Genomic DNA, 23698 nt, shown 5'->3' with positions numbered 1-23698 from the left:
GTGAACCTGCCTCTGGGTTACTAACTGAAGTGTATAACCATGGCCACCGAGAAATAAATCAATGGACAATTTGCTTATTTTGGTACGTGGAAACTTCTCTGTCAAGCACATCCTAATTTGATAAGCGTAATGAATAGTTTTTGTAAAATTTTATGCAGTGTCTTCCCACATCTCTGCAAATGTTTCTGACGAACCACCACGCTTTTGGAATGTTTTTCAATCTGTTGCGGCAATAGAGCGCATAGTCTTCATATTTATTACATAGTGTTTGGGCCAGCTGCTTCAAGCCACCACCACATCGGCACGCATCGACAACGCAGAAACAATCCACGGCAGAATAGTGAGTGTACTTTGTCTTTTCTTGATCAGGCATCTTTCTTGGTTGTCCAGATGCTCACATATTGCCTTCCTTCATTGCACGAATTTTCAAAATACTCCCTTTACACAAAAGTTGGAGTACGCCACTTGTGACGATCACACAATGCCCAATGCTGGTCATCTGCATGCAACACCATGTCAACTGTTTCAGACCTTTCCTCATGAATGCCAGTTCAAGAATTTAGCTTTTATACAAAAATGTTGACATAATTCTAAGACAGAAACCTTTACTATTTTTTTTTTACCCGATATATAGAAGTGTCTCATTTATGATGTACAGACAATCGCGACAACAGCCAACAGAAGAGTGCAACTTCATTGATTGTCTGCTCGCACACTGCAAGAAATTAGCTGCGCTATCTTGCACCTTTGGCATAATTTGAGCAGGACAGATTCGACAAATATCACCTGAGCTTCGCTTCTCCTTCTCACATTCGGTGATCCAAGTTAATGCTTTAACACACATAATGAGGCTGATGAATAAAAATTACCTTTAAATATTGCTGCACGACATCAAAGTGCTTCGACGCACGGAAGCCTAGCATATAGATCAGCCTGCCCTCTTGTGAGTAAAACTCTTGCTTGGGCTAGTAGGTTCATGCTTGAAGTAGTAAACGCAAGGCGCAGAAGAACAGGACTTAAGAAGAAGAGCACAAACGACAGGACCGGCGCCACTCACAACTAAGTTTATTTCCACAACAAGCCTGCCTTATGTAGGTTATTCACGCAGAGTCACGCACGAAACTTTAGAAGTAAAAAACAGCAATCTATCGACCACTCAGGAGTCATATCTGGCACATAATATCGAATGAGCAACCAAGAACCACACGTGGATCAGCAGGATGTTAAGAACGACCAGCTGCAGTGCAAGTTTTGCCGGCCAATTGCGACAGTGGCGGCAACTTTCCTGGAGCGCCGCCGCAAACCTCTAGCCACGGCGTGACTAAGTCGACTGTGTGTCGAGAACAATACACGCGTCCTCAACTCTCTGTCGCTGGAGCCGGGTTCGACAAAGCAGGCTTTGTGCCTGCACTCGCCACTGCCGCCCTAGTCAGCCGCGAGCGGGGAAGTGCCGCAAGAACGTCGACGAAGACCCCTTCCCACGTACCGTTCTTGAAGTAAGCCCCGAGTTCTGCTAAGACAGTCGGACAGCAGTGGGCTGTGTGCGTGTGTGTGTGTGTAAGTAAGCTCTCGCATAAAGAGGCAGCCGTTTCCGTCACCTGGGCATCGGGGGAGGACCGAGTGTTTATAAACCGCTGTTGTGCGGATACTCAGTACCCTCTCAAGCAGTCATGTTAGACTGACACACTTTCTCTCGCAGTCATGCTAGACTGATGAACTGCATGTAAATACTGTAAATAAACCCATATTCCTCGTTCTCGATGAGAAGCAGTCCTTCCCCTCATCAACGTCCTCAGCGTGGATAAGTTTGACGGCATGGGCCAGCTACCTTCTAATTCATGCCGGACTCCAATTTTGACAACGGGTTACGAGCGATGGGATTGAGCCCCCAATCCTAACAACGGGAGGCAATTGATCTAGTACGGTCTTTTCTAAGCCAACGGGGACAAAAACCAGACACAAAAAGTACCGTCTATGCTTCACTATCAAACTATCCACAACATTACACACTTCAAATGCCTAAGGCCCAGTCAATGATAAAACCCGCACGACTATGGGAATAATGACCAACGAATAACACGGAAATAACATGAAAAAGGCATCTAAGTACAGTGTCTGCGTCACAACTAAAATCTCTAATAGTCACTCACCAAAAAATTGATAAAACATGTGACCGCACGAAAAATGAACCACGTGACAAACGTGGTTCATTGATATTTACTAATGGCTCAAACCATTCAGTTCTTAAATGTCATCTTTGAATCACCTTTTCATCATTTTTAGCTTCATTTTATGTCCCTGAAGCTGCGATTTGCAAATAGTCGAGAAAAATCTAAGTGAACATAATCATTGGTGATCAGCACTGCTTCGACCACATCTGCAATACCAAACAGAGGCAGGTATTCAAAGAAACACATTCACACATGCGGCAAAATGAATGAACGATGGCTACCGCCGTCACACCAAACAGTGATTCAGGATAACTCGTGACTAAATCTTGGCATCTCCTAATCAATAATCTTGAATCGCAATTCCAATCACTTATCATTTGACATCCATGACAATATGCTCTATAATAGTAAGGGAGCACTGAACTAAGCGTATCGCTAGTGATCACTAATCACTCTTCATTATCACAGCAATGGTAGCAAAAATAATGCTCATTAAAGGACATTTTGATAGATATTGACGATTATGTGTACGTTTGACGGCTACCGCTGTCATTCCAAAAAAAATGGTTTGTGATCACTTGTGACAAATTCTTCGCATCTCCTAGTTCTTAAACTTGAATTATCATTTGACTCATACTTAAATTTGATGCCCATAACTCTATGCTGTATCAAAATGCGAAAACAACGAATGGAGCATATCACTAGTGATGACTAATCACTGTGCATTATCAGTTACCTACAGTAGCAGAAAAAAATTATCATTTAATGACAATTTCATAGATACCAATGATGATCTGCATGAATGATGTCTATCACTGCCATACAGAAATATAATAATTTAATTGTTGTTTAAAAGAGTTTTCATCTGGCATTCATGAAGCTATCATGCATAAAGTACAAGAACCCCAAACGGAGCTTACAAGCAGTGATCATTAATGGCTCTGCGATATCAATTGGGAATGTTGACTGATTCAAGCTCATTTATTGACACTTTCATTCAAGCCATCGACGATGTGCACAAACGATGGCTGTTGTAACCCCCTACATTGTTCAATGATAACATTGAGCAATGTAAGGGCTACAACAACACCAGGACAAGAGGGCTCTGGATTAACCTCTGCCATCTAAGGTGCTTCAATGTGCTCAGTAGAGCATTATTTTTGTATTTTGCCCCAATCAGCATGCAGACAAGAATCACAAACCTGCTAATTTGTGCTTGGCAGCAATGTCATAGGCACTTGAGCAAGTCGTACCAAGCTAGGTAGACTTGGCTATTACAACACTCACACATGTAAGCAAATGTAAGAGAAGTGCAGGTCACTGCCAACCTGAGGTGGAGCCTAACTGATCCACAGCCTCCGTAGTCTGCACGATCCGAGACTCGCTCCCTGCTTTGAACGAGCAGCCGACAGACTGGTCAGCAAGAGGCAAGCTGCACTGCATGCCAACCTCGACCTGACTGCCGACGTTGGAAAGGCTGTGACATGCTGTTTTGGCAGGGATGCTTTCAGCTAGGCTCATCGTATTTGTGAGGCCTGCAAAAAACAATTGGGACAATTACAGTCCTGTTACAGCATCAAGAACACGAGGTAGATACAATAGAATAAATGAAGGGGCACTTTATGACGCATAGCCAAGGAACCAAAATAACCCTTTCGGCTGAGTATTCCTAAAGGGCTACAAAGGAATATCCACATTGAATAATCAAAAGCAGGGCAACCTATTTTTTGTGGAAGGCTTACGGTAGCAGAACATATCTGAGACACTTTTTCATCTCATACATATTAAAGCTATTGGTGTAGTCCACCTAATGAAAAGTGATTGCAACATCCTGAGGTCACCACCATCAGCCTATTTAATGCCGACTGTAGGATCTCCAATCACCCCGTGTCTTGTGCCAGCTGATAACATCCTGTGCTTGCAAATTTTCTATTTTCAAGCACTACCTGCTTGCTGTCTATGATTGCACATCAGTTCCACTGATGCCAATTCAGTAACCCTGAAAGGGCATTGGTTACCTGCCCTACATTTTACACAGCTTGCCCAAAGACGCTGCACTACATGGAGCACCTGGATGCTTTGGAGAAGGATGTCCGAAAGCTTCATGTACAGCCTGCAAGACTGACAAACATAGGGTTTCCTCGTGCAAGCCAGTGAGAAGTACGTGGCGAGATGCTTGTGGCGATCTCACCTCAGCGTTTCTTCTGGATTTCTCAAGCTGACAGGCTGTCGTGGCAACATTCTCGCATTCTTTAAAAGGCCCTTTTTGCAGCTGCCAAAATTATGCCATGGCAGAGCTCGCATATCACTTGTCACCTGTGACCCCTCTTTGCAGTTGCTATAGCAGTGCCATTCTTTAACACTGACAGCCACGACTTGTTACATACGATGTGAGCACCCAGGAAGCAGTTGAACGAGGGAACACAATCAGCAGTCGGATGGAGGAAGATGGTGGTGAGAGGCACTGGCCTACACACAATTATAGTGTTTTCGAGGCTTGTTTGAATATTCGATATTTTCGAATAGTTGGAACGAATAATGCGCTATTCGATATTCGCTTCGACTTGAATTTTGTTATTCAGAAATTTCGAAGTATTCGGCTTAAACGATTAGCCACAAGCGGCAGGGAAAGGGCATTTAAGGAAGTTTCGGTTGTGGATTCAGTAATACATTTCCCAATCCAATCCAATCCAAACCAAGCCAGGAAAACAGAACTATACTCAGAACAAAGGCGCACAAAAACGCATCTCGTCGGCGTGGTGGTGTGGTCGATTGTGTTTAGTGGGCGACTCTGTCTCTGTCGCGGCGGCATTTGATCAATCCCAACCACCTTGGACCACTCCAGAGAGCACCATGGGGGACTTGCATGCGGCCAGCAATCTGATTTGGAACTTTTTGTAAAGATTCCACCGGGAACCAAAGCTCGTTGTCTTAAATGCAAGGCAGTCCTGAAGACCCCGCCAAGTATGACAATAACCCTAGCAACACATTTAAGCAGACACCCAGATTTGCAGAAGGACTACCAAGAGAAGCGAGAAACACGCGAAAGGCCATCCAAGCTCAAGGGGGCAATCAAGGCAAGTGGTCAAGAGCCATTCATAGTCGACAGTTTCAAGCCGAAAATGAAAGCGTCGGCCCCAAAAGCCCAACAGATGACAAAAATGATAGCTCACTTCGTAGCTCGTGGTATGCACCCCTACAACATTGTCGAAGAAACGGGTTTCCTCGACATGATGAAGTTCGCTATGCCGGATTATGCCGTGCTGTCTCGGACAACATTCTCGAGAGCCCTTATTCCGGACCTCTACGCATCAAGCAAAGAGAAGGTGAAAAGGAAGCTCGGGCACATTTTGCAAACGGAGTGGAGTCGCTTTGAATCACAACTGATGGCTGAACATTGCGAGCAAATGACAGCTACATATGTGTAACTTGTCATGTCATGGACAGTGACTCCGTGCAACACGTGCATGCATTGGCTTGCACGGAGATGACAGATTCTCAAACTGCAGAAAACCTGGAGCTATTTATCGCAAGTGTTATAGAGAAGTGGGAACTTCCAGCCCACAATACTGTGCCGATCTTCCTCATTACAGATAATGGAAGGAACTTCTGCAGCAGCGCGTTTGTCCTGGAGTGGTGTGCAGTGTTTCGGACATACCCTTCAGTTGTGTGTCAGTGATGCCAAAAGAGAAGTGTCAGGGTTTTTGCAGCTCTCTGCTAAGGTCAGAGCGATTGTGGCTAGATACAAACGGAGTGCCAAGACCCGAGGACGGCTTGAGGAAATTCAGAAAAACATGCAGCTGGACCCTCTCGGGGTTATACAAGACGTCTTGATGCGATGGAACCGTGAGCATGCCATGATGGCCAGGCTCGTGAAGCTCCGTACGGTCATCACTGTAGAACTTTCAGAATCTGATGCAGTTCCAAACTTGAACGCAAGTGAGTGGAAGCTTATGAATGCAGCAGTGCAAGTCTCGAAGCCACTTGACCATGCCACAACTGAACTCTCTGGGGACAGATATCCCACGCTGTCACAAGTCATTCCGCTGTTGCAGTGTACCGAGGTGGTTCTAGCCGAACATGTTTCCGAAGGTGGTGAGGCAGCATTGCTTGCCTCAAGCCTTTTGCGTAGCATCAAGACAAGGTTCCCTGATATCAAGATGTCACGCCTTCCTGCATTGGCAATGTTGGTTGATCCTAGATACAAATATGTCTGTTATGCTGAACAACCTGCAAAGCAATGGGCGTTCCCTCTACTCACAATGGCAGCAGAAGAGACTGTGCCAGTTGATCAACATGGTACAGCAACAAGTGAGAAACGCATCTGGTCTGCAGACCCATCAGGGGACTCTGTGTGGAGTGCTTTTACACACTTCAGTTCGCGTGCACATCTTCAGTCAAGCTGTACAATCTCGGATGAGGTTGCTGGGTACTTGAAGGCCCCCCTTCTTTCCCGTTCCGATGACCCCCTTGTGTGGTGGAAAAACAAGGGCAGCCACCTTTACCCAACCCTGGTTGCAGCTGCTCATAGGTATCTTTCGATACCAGCTACCGAGACAAGAAGTGGACAGCTTTTTTCGACTGCAGGAGCCATTGTAAGCTGCAGAAGGGAGCACCTCAAACTCCAGCCTGTGGAACAACTAGTGTTCTTGCATGAAAATTTGTAGATTTTTGTAAAGAATCAAGATGTTTACGTTCCTTGAATAAATCCCAGACCTTAGCCCCCTGCTGTTTTTTTTTTCTTTACTTGCTACTATTCGAAGTATTCGTTTCGAAATTATTTGAGAATTACTATTTGCTTCGAATTAAAAAACCATATTCGCACAAGCCTGGTTTTTAACAATAGCTCTGCCATCTCAGTTTTGATTTTTTTACGCAACCTGGTTATAACACTTATCGGTTATAACAATGGAATTTTCGTGGCACTTAAATATTACTATAACTGGGTTCAGCTGTATCCTAATGTGAATGAAATGACATGCTTGCTTTCATTTTTGCATGTTATTAGGGCATGACAGCAAGTTTATGGTTTCCATTGATGTAATTTGTTCCTATTTTATAAGCATTCGGCTGTCTTTTGACAAGGTCATGCAATGAGTTTTGAAGTTTCGAGCACAAAATTTACTTGGCGGATTTTCAGTTAGAATTTTGTTAGGATTAGATGGTGTTAAAAAAATGCATAGTGAAGAGAGGTATGCTGAAAATTCTTGCCAGTTCCTTTCTTTTTTTTTCAATCAGCTTTAGCATTGTCGAGGTGGTCTGAAGTAGTGGTTGCCGCAACCATGGTAACTGCAGCTCACTGTTGCAATTAAGAGTCTGAAGGCATGCTTTAGCAAGTATATTTTTTAATAACATACACTAAAAACCTTTCTGTTTGACTGAACGTGAGTGGGACATGAAGACAGCAGGCAGCTTCTTTGTGTTGAATGCATTTCAGTATTATGTTAATACGCGCCAAGGCGATGCTATGAATGCGAAAAACGTGAGAAAGAACTAAACGAGATATTTGATTCAAGAATGAAGAAAGTTTATTACATAAAGGGAAAAACGCTGAAAGTATGTACTGGGAGGATGCATCGGGGATAGAAAAGGGTGAGCTATCATCTAGGTGAGGCAACAGTTCTTTCAAGACTAGATGCATATTTAGGCTTCCACCAAATCTCTCTCTACCCGACAAACCAAGAGCTGATGACCTTCATTACGCCAACTGGGTGCTTGCAGTTCACAAGGCTCCCATTCGATCGGCATAATGGCAGCACTTGAAATGCTTCAGAAAGCACATGTCCGAAATCCTGAGCGGACTAACAGGAATCGTTGCACAGGACTAACAGGAGTCATAGACTAATTCTCGTCTTTAGCCGCAATGAATCTGAGCACGACAGAAATGTTGACACAACGCTCAAGTAGCTCTCTCCTCGAGCCTATCAGCTCATTATTCTTCGACAGTGATGACCCCATGATTCGTCGCCAGTCTCCACACCACTGTCCAATGACTGAATCTCACAGACATCCAGCTCGCTGGTGTTCATAAACTCTTCCACATCGCCTTTGCTGCAGAACATGGTCAATGCACATTGCTTCAGCTGCTTGAAGTATTGCACTTCATCGATACGACAACTGTGAAGGAAGTAGGAAAAGGAGGAGGCAAAGGTAGAGAAGAGGTATTTCCGCGATCAGCACGCCTTGCTTCCGCCATTCACAAATTGTGCTTCAGGGATGCATGGCATGATCGTGACCGTCATTTCCTTGCAAAAATGTTCACTATAACTTAAGAAGTTCATGTGACAGGGGTTTCCTTGCAAGCAGCTTGGCAGCAGCACTCCTTCAGTCAAAAAAGAAAAAAAAGTTTGATAAATTTCTTGGCAATTAGCAGCAGCAGCTCTTTGTTAAATTAAAAAAAATTAAATTATGGGGTTTTACGTGCCAAAACCACTTTCTGATTATGAGGCACGCCGTAGTGGAGGACTCCAGAAATTTCGACTACCTGGGGTTCTTTAACGTGCACCTAAATCTAAGCACACGGGTGTTTTCGAATTCCACCCCCATCGGAATGCGGCCGCCGTGGCCGGGATACGATCCCGCGACCTCGTGCTCAGCAGCCCAACACCATAGCCACTGAGCAACCACGGCGGGTAACAGCTCTTTGTAGTGTTCAGCATCAGTGTTTCCACAGCTCAACACTGGCTTAACCTTCCTCCTGGGAGACTGCGCTGACAAGCTTAGACCTGGTAGAGCAGCGACAGTTGATCCGGTGGGCACGTGGAGTGGCGAGAGCCAATGGGGCCGTGAACTAGGGGCTCCACCCCACGAGGAAGGCACCCCATCTCATTACAAATAAGTGCTTTCTCTCTTTCTCTCTCTGCACGCAAAAGAGAGAAAGCAAAGTTTCAGGAGCATTGCGACGTTCTCAAATGAGGAAGTACAGATTCCAAGAATCTCCGAAGACCTATGAGCAGATTCACCTGCTTCTGAGTTGGGTAAAACAGGCCGCCACAATCTTGATGAGCGATGAGCCTGTGCTCAGGAGTGCTGCTCTTCTCACTGTTCTAGGTCAAGCATCATTTCCAGCCGGCAGTATTTCTTTCTTTTCGTATAATAAATGCCTATTTTACTAGTGTTTGCTGGCGGAACTTCTCGGATTCCACATTAAAAATTTCACACGAAGGCCGCATTGTGTCAAGATAGTCTAAAACTAGGCTTCTTGTGCTGTAGCAGGTTTTGCTGCAATTTTTTATTATAAAGTGCTAGGCTCACTAGCTGTGGGGTGTAAACAAGGCGGACGGATCCTGCGAATTTTATGTTTGTTCTAAGTATTCTCTGTTACACCTTCTACGAAATATGCCATATATGTCGAAATATTAAAAAAGTGTTACCTGACAAATCTCTTGCAATAAAGTTTCTTGATTCACCCCTTCGAACTCTCTGCTCAAACGTATATTATTCTTGCGGTATGGTGATTTTTCAAATATAACATTGCCACACACATTTGTCATACCAACATCTCTGATAATATTTCTTTTTATTTTACAGTGCAAGCATATCCTCCAAGTAATGGTGAAGTTGCTATGGTAAGTGGTAGCAAATTCAACGAAACCACAGCGTTCATCAGGGGCCTGACCAGCCCGCCGTCAACCAAGCACTGACCAACCTGCCTACTGACGTCAGCTCCCTGCCCTGAAACCCCTGGCCAGCCCACCGTCCTCGGCACCTCGCCCAATTCCTATCTTGCGGGCAGTGCCTGTAAATAAACTGTTTGAAGATAACCGAGCGTCACCCATCTAGGTTCACGGAAAATGCCTGTTTGCGAAAATTTATTTGCAAATAAACTGTCATAAATGTCAATTTCAGTATTCTTTAATTATTATTTGCAAGTATAGAGGACTTCTGCTTCTTTACATAGTATCTTTTTGTCGAGCTTTCCTAGCTACTATTGAGGAAGACGGTGTGGGGACAATTTCTATAAAAATGCAGCTAGCAAAATGTTTGCGGTAAGAATGGATGCGTGCTCTAGAGCCAGCGTATCTGAAATATTCGTAATAAGAAGGGCATTGGCTCAAAGTTGACATTAATAATGGCAACGATATGGCTCAGCACTGGTCCTACACTGGCAGCACAATGGCTGCTACATTGGCTCAAAGCTGGCAATAATAATGGCAACGATATGGCTCAATACTGGTCCAACGTTGGGAGCACAATGGCTGCTGCATTGGCATAGCATTGGTCCAATCTTGGCTTTAACGCTGGGCCAGCATTGGATTGGGTTGCACTTTGCCAACATTGGCCTAATATTGGTACCAATTTCTGCCAGCATTAGGTCACCGTTGGACCATTGCTGGTGTGTTGCCTGGTACGTTCTGCTTTGCCTCTCCAGGTCAGAGAGCATGCATTGCAATTGGTCCCCTCAGTTACTAAGCAAGGCAATATTGCCACGTGGTGTGGCACGGCAAGGGACTGAAGAAGAGGGGAACGAAGTTCGTCTGGGCATCGCGCGTCGCCGCTTTCGTTTTCGTAAAGTGTAACCGTCTGTATCTTCATTCAGCTTGTATACTCCAGTAGGGTATAGGCGACAATTTGGTGGAGCTTGCTGGGTACGCTCAACTTACGCAGGAGACCCCACTGGGCAGCAAGAACCTCGCCCCACAGTTGGAGCTGACCCCAGTCCACCGCACAAGCCGGCGAATCCATTGCCTCACCTCTGAATTTGGAAACCACCAGGAAAAAGTGATGACTGCGACCACTGCGACTTCTACGGAACGGGTGACACCGACTTACCTAACGCTGCTGAACCCCCAAGTGCCGACGGCTTTTCATGGCGACACATTTGAAGACGTGGAAGACTGGCTGGCGGAGTTCAAGCGCGTGGCTGCGTTTAACGAGTGGGACAACAACACCAAACTCAGGAACGTCTACTTCAGCCTCCAGGATGGTGCTTGCACGTGGTTTATGAACCGCGAAAGTGCCTTGCCATCCTGGCCTGAGTTCCAGCGCAAGCTACTGGAGACTTACTCCAGCCCAGATCACCGGGAAAAAGCGGAGCGGGCCCTTCCGTCACGCGTTCAAAAGCCCAAAGAGAATGTCACGACGCACGTGGAGGACATGACACGTCTCTATCAGCGTGCCGATCCGAGCATGTCGGAAGAGAAGAACGTGCGTCACCTCTTTGGAGCAGCTCTTTGGCGGTCTTGTTCGGAATACACCCAAGACTGTTTCGGAGTTCCTCACCGAAGCCACCGCGATGGTGAAGACCCTTCAGCAACGGTCCAACTTGTACAACCAACAAGTAAATGCCGCCTGCACTCTCGATACGCCAGTAGGCTTCGGGTGCGACAACGCCTTGCTTTGCCAGTTGATTCGCTCACTGGTTCGCAACGAGCTGCAGAAGCACCGCGGTACGTCGCCATCTCCAGTCAGCTCCCTCGCCAGCGTCGTACGCAACGAAGTACAGCAGGCACTGCAGGCATCTCTTTCCACCAGTGAAGCGCCACCTCTGCCAAGCGAATCCCGGCGCAAGACTTACGCAGAAACATTACTGAGCCCCGTCCAAGCTTTCGCACCTACGTATGTGGCGCCGCCAGTCGCATTGCAATTGGCGCAAGCTGCTCCGACAACTCCACTACCGTACTTCGACGATCACCGAACACCCGCGAGGAAATCAGGGGTTCAGTGAGCACCCGATCGGCGACCGCTGTGCTACCACTGCGCCGAAGCTGGCCAAATTTCGACCTTACTTTTATGGCCGCCCAATCAAAGTTGTAACTGATCATCACTCGTTATGCTGGCTTGCGAATCTCCGGGACCCTTCTGGACGACTGGCACGGTGGAGTCTACGTTTGCAGGAGTACGACGTGACCATCGTGTACAAGTCGGGCCGCATACACGAAGACTCTGACGCACTTTCCCGCACCCCTATCGTCACTACCGACCACGACATTGAGGACGACGGCGCTTTCCTTGGGGCCGTAAGCGTTACTGATTTGTCCACACGGCAGCGCGCAGACGATGCACTACGGCCTACATTCGAACATCTGGAAGGACAAAACCCATCAATACCCCGGCATATCGCTCCAGGATTGTCGTCTTTTTGTTTACGACATGGTGTCTTGTACAATAAGAACTCCGCTGCCACCAACAAGACCTACCTTTTGGTCGTTCCAGCCGGCCTCCGTGCCAAAGTTTTGTTCGCCTGTCATGACGAGCCTCCGTCAGGCCATTTGGGTTTTACGCGAACGCTCGATAGAGTGCGCAAATCCTACTACTGGCCGAAACTTGTCAAGTGTGTTAAGCGGTACGTCCAAGCCTGCCGTGAATGCCAGCGCCGAAATTCGCCACCCGTGAAGCCTACGGGATTGCTGAATCCGATTGACCCACCTGGCAAACCTTTCGACCAGGTCGGCATGGATCTTCTGGGCCCGTTTCCACTGTCATCTTTGGGCAACAGGTGGATAATTGTCGCCACGGACTCTAACGCGGTATGCTGAGACAAAGGCGCTGTCTTGAGGCACAGCTTCCGAGGTTGCCCAGTTTTTCATACAGAGCATCGTTCAACGGCATGGCGCCCCATCGCATGTCATCACAGACCGAGGCAAAGCATTTACCACACAGCTCACTGAATACGTTTTTAAACGCAGCTGCACGACCCATCGAAGGACAACTGCCTATCATCCGCAGACAAATGGCTTGACCGAACGACTGAACAATATGATGACTGACATGCTGTCTATGTGCGTAGACGTACAGCAGAAGACATGGGACGAGATACTCCCTTACGTAATGTTTGCCTATAATACTGCTGCGCAGGAAACAACACGCTTCACGCCGTTTTACCTCGTTTACGGCCGTGAATTGCAGACTATGTTAGAAGCAATGTTGCCGTGCGACAACATCTATCATCTCGACCTCGCCCAAGATACCGAACTTTTCGTGCAACGCGCGGAAGAAGCCCGTCAGCTTGCCCAAATGCACATAAAGCAACAACAGAGCATCGATGCGCATCGTTACAATCTCCGCCATCGACATGTCGAGTTCCAACCTGGTGATCAAGTTTTGGTCTGGACTCCCGTGCACCAAAAAGGACTATCCGAGAAGCTTTTGAGTCGCTACTTCGGACCTTACAGAGTGTTGCAGCGAATTAGTGACGTGAATTACGAAGTCCTCCCCGACGGAAGCCAGCCTCCCCGACGTCGACAACCGCAATCTGAGATTGTGCACGTTGTGCGGTTGAAACCGTACTATAGCCCCTAATATTCGACGTTTTCAGCCGCTTCGGTTAGTTTTTGTTGTTGCTCTTCCATCAGTGCCTTGTGACTATATCGCATACCACAGTGATTGTGATTATAGCCTATGTGTTTGTCCTAGACCATCTCGGCGCTCTCAGGTCAAGCCTATGTATGCTTTCCTTCTTTTTTTTTTTTGAATAGGGGATAATGCCACATGGTGTGGCGCAGCAAGGGACTGAAGAAGAGGAGAACAAGGTTCGTCTCGGCATCGCGCGTCGCCGCTCACGTTTTCGTAAAGTGCAACCGCCTGTATCTTCATTCAGCTTGCATACTCCAGCAGGGTATACGCGACAATATCATCAGTGAATCACAAGTTACTAAGATATTCTCCATTAACTCTTATCCCCAATTCTTTCCAATCCACGTCTCTGAATACCTCCTGTAAACACGCTGTGAATAGCACTGGAGAGATCGTATCTCCCTGCCTGAAACCCTTCTTTATTGGCATTTTGTTGCTTTCTTTATGAAGGACTACGGTGGCTGTGGAGCCACTATAGATATTTTTCAATATCTTTACATATGGGTCGTTTACACCCTGATTCCGTAGTGCCTGCATGACTGCTGAGGTTTCGACTTATTCAAACGCTTTCTCGTAATCATTGAAAGCTATATATAAGGGTTGGTTATATTCCAAACATTTCTCTATCACCTGATTGATAGTGTGAATATGGTCTATTGTTGAGTAGCCCTTATGAAATCCAGCCTGGACCTTTGGTTGACAGAAGTCTAAGGTGTTCCCGATTCTATTCGTGATTACCGTAGTAAATAATTTGTAGGCAACGGACAGTAAGCTGATCGGTCTACTATTTTTCAAGTCTTTGGCGTCCCCTTTCTTATGGATTAAGATTATGTTGGCGTTCTTCCAAGATTTCAGTACGCTCAAGGTCATGAGGCAATGTGAATACAGGGTGGCCAGTTTTTCTAGAACAATCAGCCCACCGTCCTTCGACAAATCTGCTGTTACCTGAGCCTCCCCAGCTGCCTTCCCCCTTTGCATAGCTCCCAAGGCTTTCTTTAGTTCTTCCGGCATTGCTTGTGGGATGTCAAATTCCTCTAGACTATTCCCTCTTCCATTATCAATGTGGGTGCTACTGGTAGTGTATAAATGTCTACAGAACTCCTCAGCCAATTGAACTATCTCATCCATATTAGTATTAATGATATTGTCGGCTTTGTCTCTTAACGCATCCATCTGATTCTTGCCTATTCGTAGTTTCTTCTTCACTGCTTTTAGGCTTCCTCCGTTCCTGAGAGCATGTTCAATTCTATCCATATTATACTTTCTTATGTCAGCTGTCTGACGCTTGTTGATTACCTTGAAGAGTTCTGCCAGTTCTATTTCTGCTGTAGGGTTAGAGACTTTCATACATTGGCATTTTTTAATCAGATCTTCCGTCTCCTGCGACAGCTTACAGGTATCCTGTCAAACGCAGTTACCACCGACTTCTGTTGCACACTCCTTAATGATGCCCATAAGATTGTCGTTCATTGCTTCAACACCAAGGTCCTCGTACCGAGTTAAAGCCGAATACCTGTTCTGTAGCTTGATTCGACATTCCTCCATTTTCCCTCTTACCGCTAACTCATTGATCACCGTCTTATGTACCAGTTTCTTCAGTTCCCTCCTCAAATCTAGGCTAATTCGAGTTCTTACCATCCTATGCTCAATGCAGCACACCTTGCCGAGCACGTCCACATCTTGTATGATGCCAGGGTTAGCGCATAGTATGTCTATTTCATTTCTAGTTGCGGCATTCGGGCTCCTCCATGTCCCCTTTCGTCTATCCCGCTTGCGGAAGAAGGTATTCATTATCCGCATATTATTACTTTCTGCAAACTCTACTAATAACTCTCCCTTGCTATTCCTAGAACATATGCCATATTCCCCCACTGACTTGTCTCCAGCCTGATTCTTGCCTAACCCGGCATTTAAGTGGCCCATCAGTATAGTGTATTTTGTTTTGACTTTACTCATCGCCGATTCCACGTCTTAATAGAAGCTTTCCACTTCCTGGTCATCATGACTGGATGTAAGTGCGCAGACCTGTATGACCTTCGATTTGTACCTCTTTTAAGTTTCACAACAACTGCCACCCTCTCATTAATGCTATAGAATTCCTGTATATTACCAGCTATATCCTTATGTATCAGGAATCTGACTCCTAGTTCTCGTCTCTCTGCTAAGCCCTGGTAGCACAGGACGTGCCCGCTTTTTAGCACTGTATATGCTTCTTTTGCCCTCCTAACCTCACTAAGCCCTATTATATCCCATTTACTGGCCGCTAATTCCTCCAATAGCACTGCTAGACTCGCCTCATTAGATAACGTTCTAGTGTTAAACGTTGCCAGGTTCAGATTCTTGAACACATAGTCATCTATATCTATCATCGATATCTATCAAACTGATGACTGATCACACAATGACTGATGATCACACAATGACCACAGGATGATGATCACACGATGACTGATATTATCGATATCAGTCATCGATATCTATCTGGACATAGTCATCGATATTTATCAAAATGTCATTGAATGAGCATTATTTCTGCTACCATTTCTACATGATAATAAAAAGTGATTAGTGATCACTGGCGATAACCTCACTTCAATGTTCCCTAACTATTATAGAGCATATTGTCATGGAACTGAAATTATAAGTAATTTGAACAGCAATCCAAAATTAATAATTAGAAGATGCTAATAATTAGTTATTAGTTATCCTGAATCACTTTGTTTGGAAGGACAGCAGTAGCCATAAATCATTCATTTTGCTGCAGGTACGAGTGTGTTTCGTTAAATACTTTCCTCGGTTTCAGACAGCAGATGCGGTCGAAAAAGTGGTGCTTACTAATGATTGTGTTCACTTCCAACTTTCTTGACTATTCGTAAATCACAGCTTCATGCACATAAAGTCACAGGCCGATAAAAAATTGACTAAATTATGACCATTAGGAACTGAGTAGTTTGAGCCAGTAGTAAATATAACCTTCGCACCGTGATAGTGCTTACCTGCACAAGGTGCTGTTGAGGAGAACAAAATGTCAATACATCAGCAGTTAGCTGAAGAATACAAAGAATATCAGCGAGTCATTATTGTAAAATATTGCTTTCGCGCAGTTCTGCGTTGTCAGCATTTACAATCCTTCATTGTAAGGGTATCAATCAACAGCCGTTAGCAGGGTTATTAAATTATGTTGTGTAGGATCTCATATGCTTTAGGCCCTAGAGATTACAAGCGAACAAGCGCGTTGATGGCACTTTGCAATGCAGATGGCAGCTGTGATGCATACAGGGTGATTTCACAAGTCTCATACATTCAGAGAATGGTGGCCAATGCGACCATTTCATATTATAAATTTCTTGAAAGCACGTATGGTATGAAGCAGTAAAAAGGTCACAACAAAGAAGGAAATTCCCAACAGGCCTGTAAGGAATGAAGCGACTGCGTGCTCATCAGATACGACTGCTTTGTGTGAATGCTTTAAAGGGCCCCTCACTAGGTCTGGCTATTTTGAGTTGACAAGCGCAGATGATACAATGCATGCTAACGATCATGTTGGCAAAGAATTACACCGCTAAGGGCAGCGGAATGGCCTGACATTTTAATCAGAACGCTCTTTTCCTTTTCCCTAGCGGCGACCGCTCTCCAAGCTGCACGGTGACGTCCTTGTGTCCCTGCGCCTACGTGCTCGTGTCCGCATTGTGACGTCGCTCGCAGTGACACGTGGCTTCGATAATTATTCAAGGCAAGATCCGTTATTGGTGTGATTTGTTGCTTGAATTGACGAATTGAAGCTTAGAGATATATTGAAACACACAAATAGAATGTCTGCGAGTCCGTGAAATGTGTGCGAAGCAAGAGAGATGTACTTCCGCTTCATCTGCTTGTTTCCACGGTCATGCAGTCATGTGCGCAGGTACGGAAACTATGCCATTTTCTACCTTGTTCCAGTATGAGATCATGCTCTGCAATACGCTTGCTCTGCCTCAGTATTTATGTAGCACAGAAGTTGGTTGCCAAAATACTTCCTGTGCAAGCCAGCCAGGCTTCTTGTTTATTGAATTGAATTGTATTTGGGGGTTTTACGTGGCACAAATATGATTTGATTACGAGGCACACCGTAGGGGCGAGGGGGACTACGAAATAATTGTGACTACCAGGGGATCTTCAACACGCCCCCAATGCATGAGAGAGTGTTTTTGCATTTTGCCCCCATTAAAATGTGGCCGCCACAACCGATATTTTTTAATGAGAACTTAAATATCTAAGATATCGTAGAGAAAACTGTTCTGTTTTGATATCGACATGTGCACTTGTTTATTAAATGACAGTGTTTCATCATCTAACAGATGTTATCGCTCAGCGCAGGACACGCCTGTACGTATCGCAAGTTTATGAAATGATAACGATGGTTCATTCGCTGTCTGTCGTCGCCAAACCTTGTGTAATCTGACTGCATGTATGCACGAGGCGAGTTATGTAGAACTTTCTGGAAGACATGCGGGTATCACCGATTACTCTGGAACCTTCGATGCCTCATGTTAAAAGCCGAAACGCTTGACCGGCCGATAAGATTTTCACAGGCTACCGACTGTGTTCGCCGCTATCGTTGCACTTAGAGTGCAGCCTGTTTTTGAGGCCACAGGTTCACCGATAAAACACGTTTCACAATTGGCAGTTTGGCTGCTTTCTTCACCGTTACTAACACGTGACAATAGAGTGCTATGCAAAAAATTCACCTCAAGCTTGTGAAGAAACATATTCCGGTTATTATCAGACGCAATATCACCAGGAAGATCATTGCACATGCGGATGGCTTGTGGAAGTGCAGATGTGCTAAAAGCATTCGCATTACCAAAGATGCGCGTGAAGCTGAGGTGATTAGGTAGCCTGCGCGAGGTGAAAAGCCGGCATTCAAGATGTAACGAGGTAATTTTATTGCTGTAGACGTACTTGTGAAACAGGTATAGTACAGAGATTTGACCGTGAATGGCCAATGGTTGAAGAAAATGATTGAGTTTAAGTGGGTTGACACTTAATGGCGGTCATACTTATTTCAAATGTAATGATGGCTCTGTTCTGAACTGCTTCAAGACATTTAATTTGATAATGAGCGGAAGAAGACCAAATAGATCAGGTACGTTCAAGTTGTGGGTGAAGGAAAGTTAGGATAATTTCCGAACATTAGAGGAACAATGACGGAGGTTGCGGCGTAAATCACCTGTTTTTAAGGCTTTCACACAAGCAGCACAGATGTGATCATACCAGGAGAGGCCTGGTGTAAGGTAAATGCAAAGATATTTATAATATGATGTCTGCGACAGCTTGTCTCCTTGTATGTGGTAGGAAAAATAAGAAACATCCCGCCTACGTCCAAAAGAAATAATTTTGCATTTGTTTTTATTTAGGGCCATGAGCCAGGTGTTACACCAGTTAGAGATAATTTTAAGATCATCTGGAAGGACAAGGTGTTCGTCAGGACAGTTTATTGACCTGTATAACATGCAGTCATTGGCAAATATACTAATGCTTGATTATATCTTATTTGGCAGATCAATTATGAAGGTCAAGAAAAAAAATCAGGCCTAGAATGCTGCCCTGTGGAACGCCACAAGAGACATATGAAGAGTGAGAGGACAAATTATTAGCCGTCGCGAAGAGCTTGCGAAGGGAAAGGAAATTCTGAAGCTACAATAAAGTGACAGATTCTAACTGAAGGGCACATAGTTTAGAAATAACGCAGCAAGCAATAGGTGACACGATTGATAGCTTTGGCAAAATCAAGAAAGAGGGAATTGGTATCCAGTAGCTGTGTTTCACATGACATGTTTTCCTGAACCGTGCTGGCTTGGAAAGAAGAGTTTGTTATCCTCCAGGTGGCTCTAGACATGGGAGGCGACTATAAGCTCAAGAAGTTTGCAGCATATGTATCTGAGTGATATCGGACGGTAGTTTTCAGGTGAATTCTCATTTCTAGATTTAAAAATGGGTATTATTTTAGTAATTTTCCAGTCATCTCGCAATAGTCTAAATGACAGTGACTATCGAAAGACACGGCATAATATGGTGCTGGATATAGAAAAGGTAGTTTTGTGCATCTTGGACTTATGATCATCGATACCGGCTGATGAAGATGCTGCTTAACTATACAGGTAATACCATCCACCGTGATTTCAATGGGCTGCATGTACTGGTAGTTGTGTAAAGAGACAGATGGCTCATCGGAATCATCTTCCCGAATGAATACAGATGAAAAATTGTATGAAATGTAGAATAACATTCAGAATGTGCGAGAGGAAGGTTGTTTTCATCCAGTGGATAACTGGTTAGTACCTTGGTCAGAGGACATGAAGCGCTAGAATTTCTTAGTATTTTGCAAAAGGGAAGGCGAATCGTTGTGGAAATATTTATTTTTGGCATTGCATATTGCGGAATCGTAACTGGTCAAAAACTGTTTGTATTCTTCCCAAGCAGAAGGTGTACCAGAGCACTTCACATTACAATACAAGAATGTTTTCCTGTTTCTGTGTTTACGAAAAGATTTGGTGAACCAAGGGTTTGCTTTATCGTTAGAAATTGTGATAATTAGGATACATAGCTTAATAAGTGAGGCCAGTTTATCTTTGAAAAGTGCCCAGTTTTCATTTACAGACCTACTGTAGAAAGACAATAGTAAATCTATATTGAAAAATACTTCGAGCTCTCCATTCATATTGTTATAGTCGGCTTTGTTGGAGTCCAAGATTTTCTTTTTAGATATACCTGTGAATGGTAGAGGCAAGTCCAATGTGACTTCAATTAAATTATGGTCATTAAAGCCTTTTTGGCAAGATACGGTCTTAAATGGATACGGAGCATTCGTAAGTAACAGGCCTCATGTGTTCATAACACAGGTTGGCTGATCAATGAATTCTGTTGAAAGGCAACATGGTGAAAAAAAGTGGTGGAAACAATTAGTGGAAAATTAGTCTCCAAAGAGATAAATTCATCAGTGGTACAAACGAGAAGAAGGGGAGTAACCGAGGGGCCCGATTATTGTTAGTCATATTACAAGAAGCAAATAAAGACTGACACCAAGGACAACATAGAGGAACCTCTGCCTAATAAATAAAATAAAGAGACGATAAATTAATGGAAATGAGAGTGGATGAAAAAACAACTTGCCGCAGGTAGGGAACGATAACACAACCTTCGCATTTCGCGTGCGATGCTCAACCAATTGATCTACCGCTGCACCGTTTCCCCATCGACTTTCTTGGGTATTCGTGTTTCCTAGTAGAACCCTGGGAGTGTTAGCCAGCACCACCACCCACAGACCTTAGCAGCGGATGTAGAACGTCCTTACTGCCGCAGGCTTCATGAGAACGTGATGTTTCTTTTTTTAGTGAAGGCAACTGGTCAATAAACCCACAGATGCTACCTGAAGGCATCAATGTTGCTGGATTTAAGAGCCTCGATATGTAAGAACCGAGGGGTCCGATATTTATTAGTCATATCACAAGAAGCCAACGAACACCAACACCAAGGACAACTTAGATGAAATTACTTCTGCTTAATAAATGAAATAAAGAAATGATAAATTATAGAAATGCAAGTGGATGAAAAAACAACTTGCCGCAGGCGAGGAGTGATCCCACAACCTTCGCATTTCACGTGCGATGCTCTACCAATTGATCTACCGCGGCGCCATTTCCCCATCCACTTTCTTGGGTGTTCATGTTTCCTAGTAGAACCCTGGGAGTGTTAGCCAGCGCCACTATCCAACGACCTTGGGGGGGATAGTGATCATCGATGATCATCCTTTCTGCCGCAGAAGTCACAAGAACGTGATCGTTTTTGGCTGAAGGCAACGTCAATAAACCCAAAACATGCTACCGAAGGCATCAATGCTGCCGGATTCGCTTCCATCAACTATCGACCCCACCCCCCCATGATTGTTGTGTCCACTGTAAAACTCTCAAAACGTTGAAAAACCCTTCCAAAAAGCGAACAAACACGCGGAATCATGAAAAGCTATGGGTAGAGCCATAGAGCAAACATAAAAAGCTAATTACGTTGTAGCTCCCGTTGGTCTCGCTTTTTTGGCGGTGCCACATTTTGGTTTTACTTGTAAGTCGACCCCCCCACGTGGATTTTCAGATTAAAAAGATAGATCGACTTACAATTGTGTAAATACGGTACTGGTTCTACTTAGCCGTACAGAATTTTCCAACAATTCAGGGCATTAACTAAGAAAAACAATATGCAATTAGCTTTTGTTGTGCACATGTAAACCTCTTTTCATGCACAAGAATGTTCAATCAGGCAGCGACTTACTTGGAGAAGAACATGTCCTAGTGAGCTATGCAACATTCACAATTTATCACTAATAAGTGCTTTACTATACACAGAAGTTTTTCGTAAGCATAGTGAATAAACAAGTACTTTGTTGTTGAGCCATTACATAAAGGAACTGATCACCAAAAATATCACTGCAACCTTCAGCACAGCTGCCCTCAGCTATATCCTAATATAACTAAAGAAATTATGTAACAATATATTTCAACAATGTGTGCCTATATACATGATACCCTACTTGACTGTGGTATCGTGGTGTTATGAGTGTCATGTCATATCAGAGTTTACAAATTTTTTCATTGCATATTTAAAACAGAATGAAACAACTTGTCACATTATCTTGGAACATGCTACGAGCTACCTGGGCAGCTCAACATATCCGAGCATATGGTAACGCTTGTGTATCAGAATGCATTGTAGCATAGTGCACAAATATACATATTCCACATTCAGATTTCAATTAATATATGGACACCCACTTTGCATAATGATGTCAATAGACAATTGCCATTTGAGTTCACAAGTTAGAGATAAGCAAGCTTTCAAAGAAAAACCTGCACTGAAATGGGCACATGTTGACACAAGTGCCTCTTCACGTGAATGTAACATGCCAAAGTTCGAAGGCATATGTCACCAAAATGGCTGAGTGGATGTGAAGGAAATCCTTAGGAGTGGCACTGCCAAAAAAAAAAAAAATGAAGCCTCACGTGTTTGTTTATTACAAATAGGTACATTGTTGCCCAATATAGAAGTAATTTTTCGGACTCAATGGAATGCGAATCGAATAGTCCCAGGAGTGGAAGAAATGTAGAATACATTTGGAATTGTTTTCAAAAAAAGAACAGCTCTTATCAAAATATATGTAAAACATTACATTGGCAAGTTCCTGTGGTTCCATCGCGCATTATGAAGCATTTTCTTGAAAGCACTTGTTTCGAAGCATTGTTTACTAAAAGCCCAAATGGAGAACAAGGAACGAATGAGGAAATTGCTCGCATACAAAGGGCTCTTCAGAAAGCGCAAATGATCCCTGTATAGCCAGGAAAGTCTAGCTCCCTTAGAAACATATACAGCCTCCATTACGCACTTTCTCATATTTTATGCCTATATTACGCCAACGGGTGTGACATTTATCATACTTTTGCTTTCATATGAGCTTAATTTGTGCCGAGGTAATATTTTAAATGTTCGATGGCTATTAGAACTTACTTGTACTTAAAAAGTCCCTATTTTATTGTATCAAATATTCACACACCCTTAATCAAAACAGTGAATTCTTAGATTTATTATCTTAAAAACATGTCCTGCGCGCAACATTGTTGGTGAGGAAATAAATTCCTTACAAGAGACAGGCACAACTACAATGCAGAAAGAATATTTTCAAATGTCGAAAAACAGGATTGGCCCAATTCCTTGCCTTCTGTGCAGAAATGTATTTTACAGTGCAGATGTGTGCCCGACTCAAAATGTAAACTGTAAAAATGTATATGATGATACATTAATAAAGGGAAAAGCGGGCATACACCCGTCCGTAGCAATTGCTAGAAAGGAAATCCATACGGGTTCCTCGAAAGAAAAGCCTCAGAGTTGAAGAAAAATTCGTCCTGGTCCGGGACTCGAACCCGGGACCACCGCCTATCCGTGGCAGCCGCTCTACCATCCGAGGTAACCATGCGGCAAACAGGTGGGAGGGCGAAGTCGAATTTTTCGACAACACACGAAGCAAAAACAAGTGTTTTATGTAGTAGTTCTGCGGAAACCCACAAGGTGGAGAAATAATTAATAAACGGAAAAGCAGACATCCATTCGATACTTGAGTTGAAATAAAACGTAGGAATGAATCAGGCATGGTGGACTTGACATTTGACTAAAAACTCAAATTACTTATGTATGTTACTTAAAACAAG

General features: G+C 44.2%; 1 protein-coding gene across 2 annotated transcripts in view; it reads right to left on the bottom strand.

The window, feature by feature from the left end:
• Window positions 1-23698, bottom strand: part of LOC126526143 (uncharacterized) — a 168473-nt gene that overhangs the window by 69530 nt on the left and 75245 nt on the right. For both annotated transcript variants that reach the window (XM_072289603.1, XM_055068027.2), the window contains exon 4: window positions 3500-3706. In XM_072289603.1, the coding sequence (XP_072145704.1) occupies window positions 3500-3706 (207 nt within the window). The remainder of the gene's footprint in view (window positions 1-3499; window positions 3707-23698) is intronic.

Source organism: Dermacentor andersoni, chromosome 8 (genome assembly GCF_023375885.2).
Source record: "Dermacentor andersoni chromosome 8, qqDerAnde1_hic_scaffold, whole genome shotgun sequence".
In the NCBI taxonomy this organism is placed as follows: Eukaryota; Metazoa; Arthropoda; class Arachnida; order Ixodida; family Ixodidae; genus Dermacentor; species Dermacentor andersoni.
This window is presented reverse-complemented; position numbering and strand designations above follow the sequence as displayed.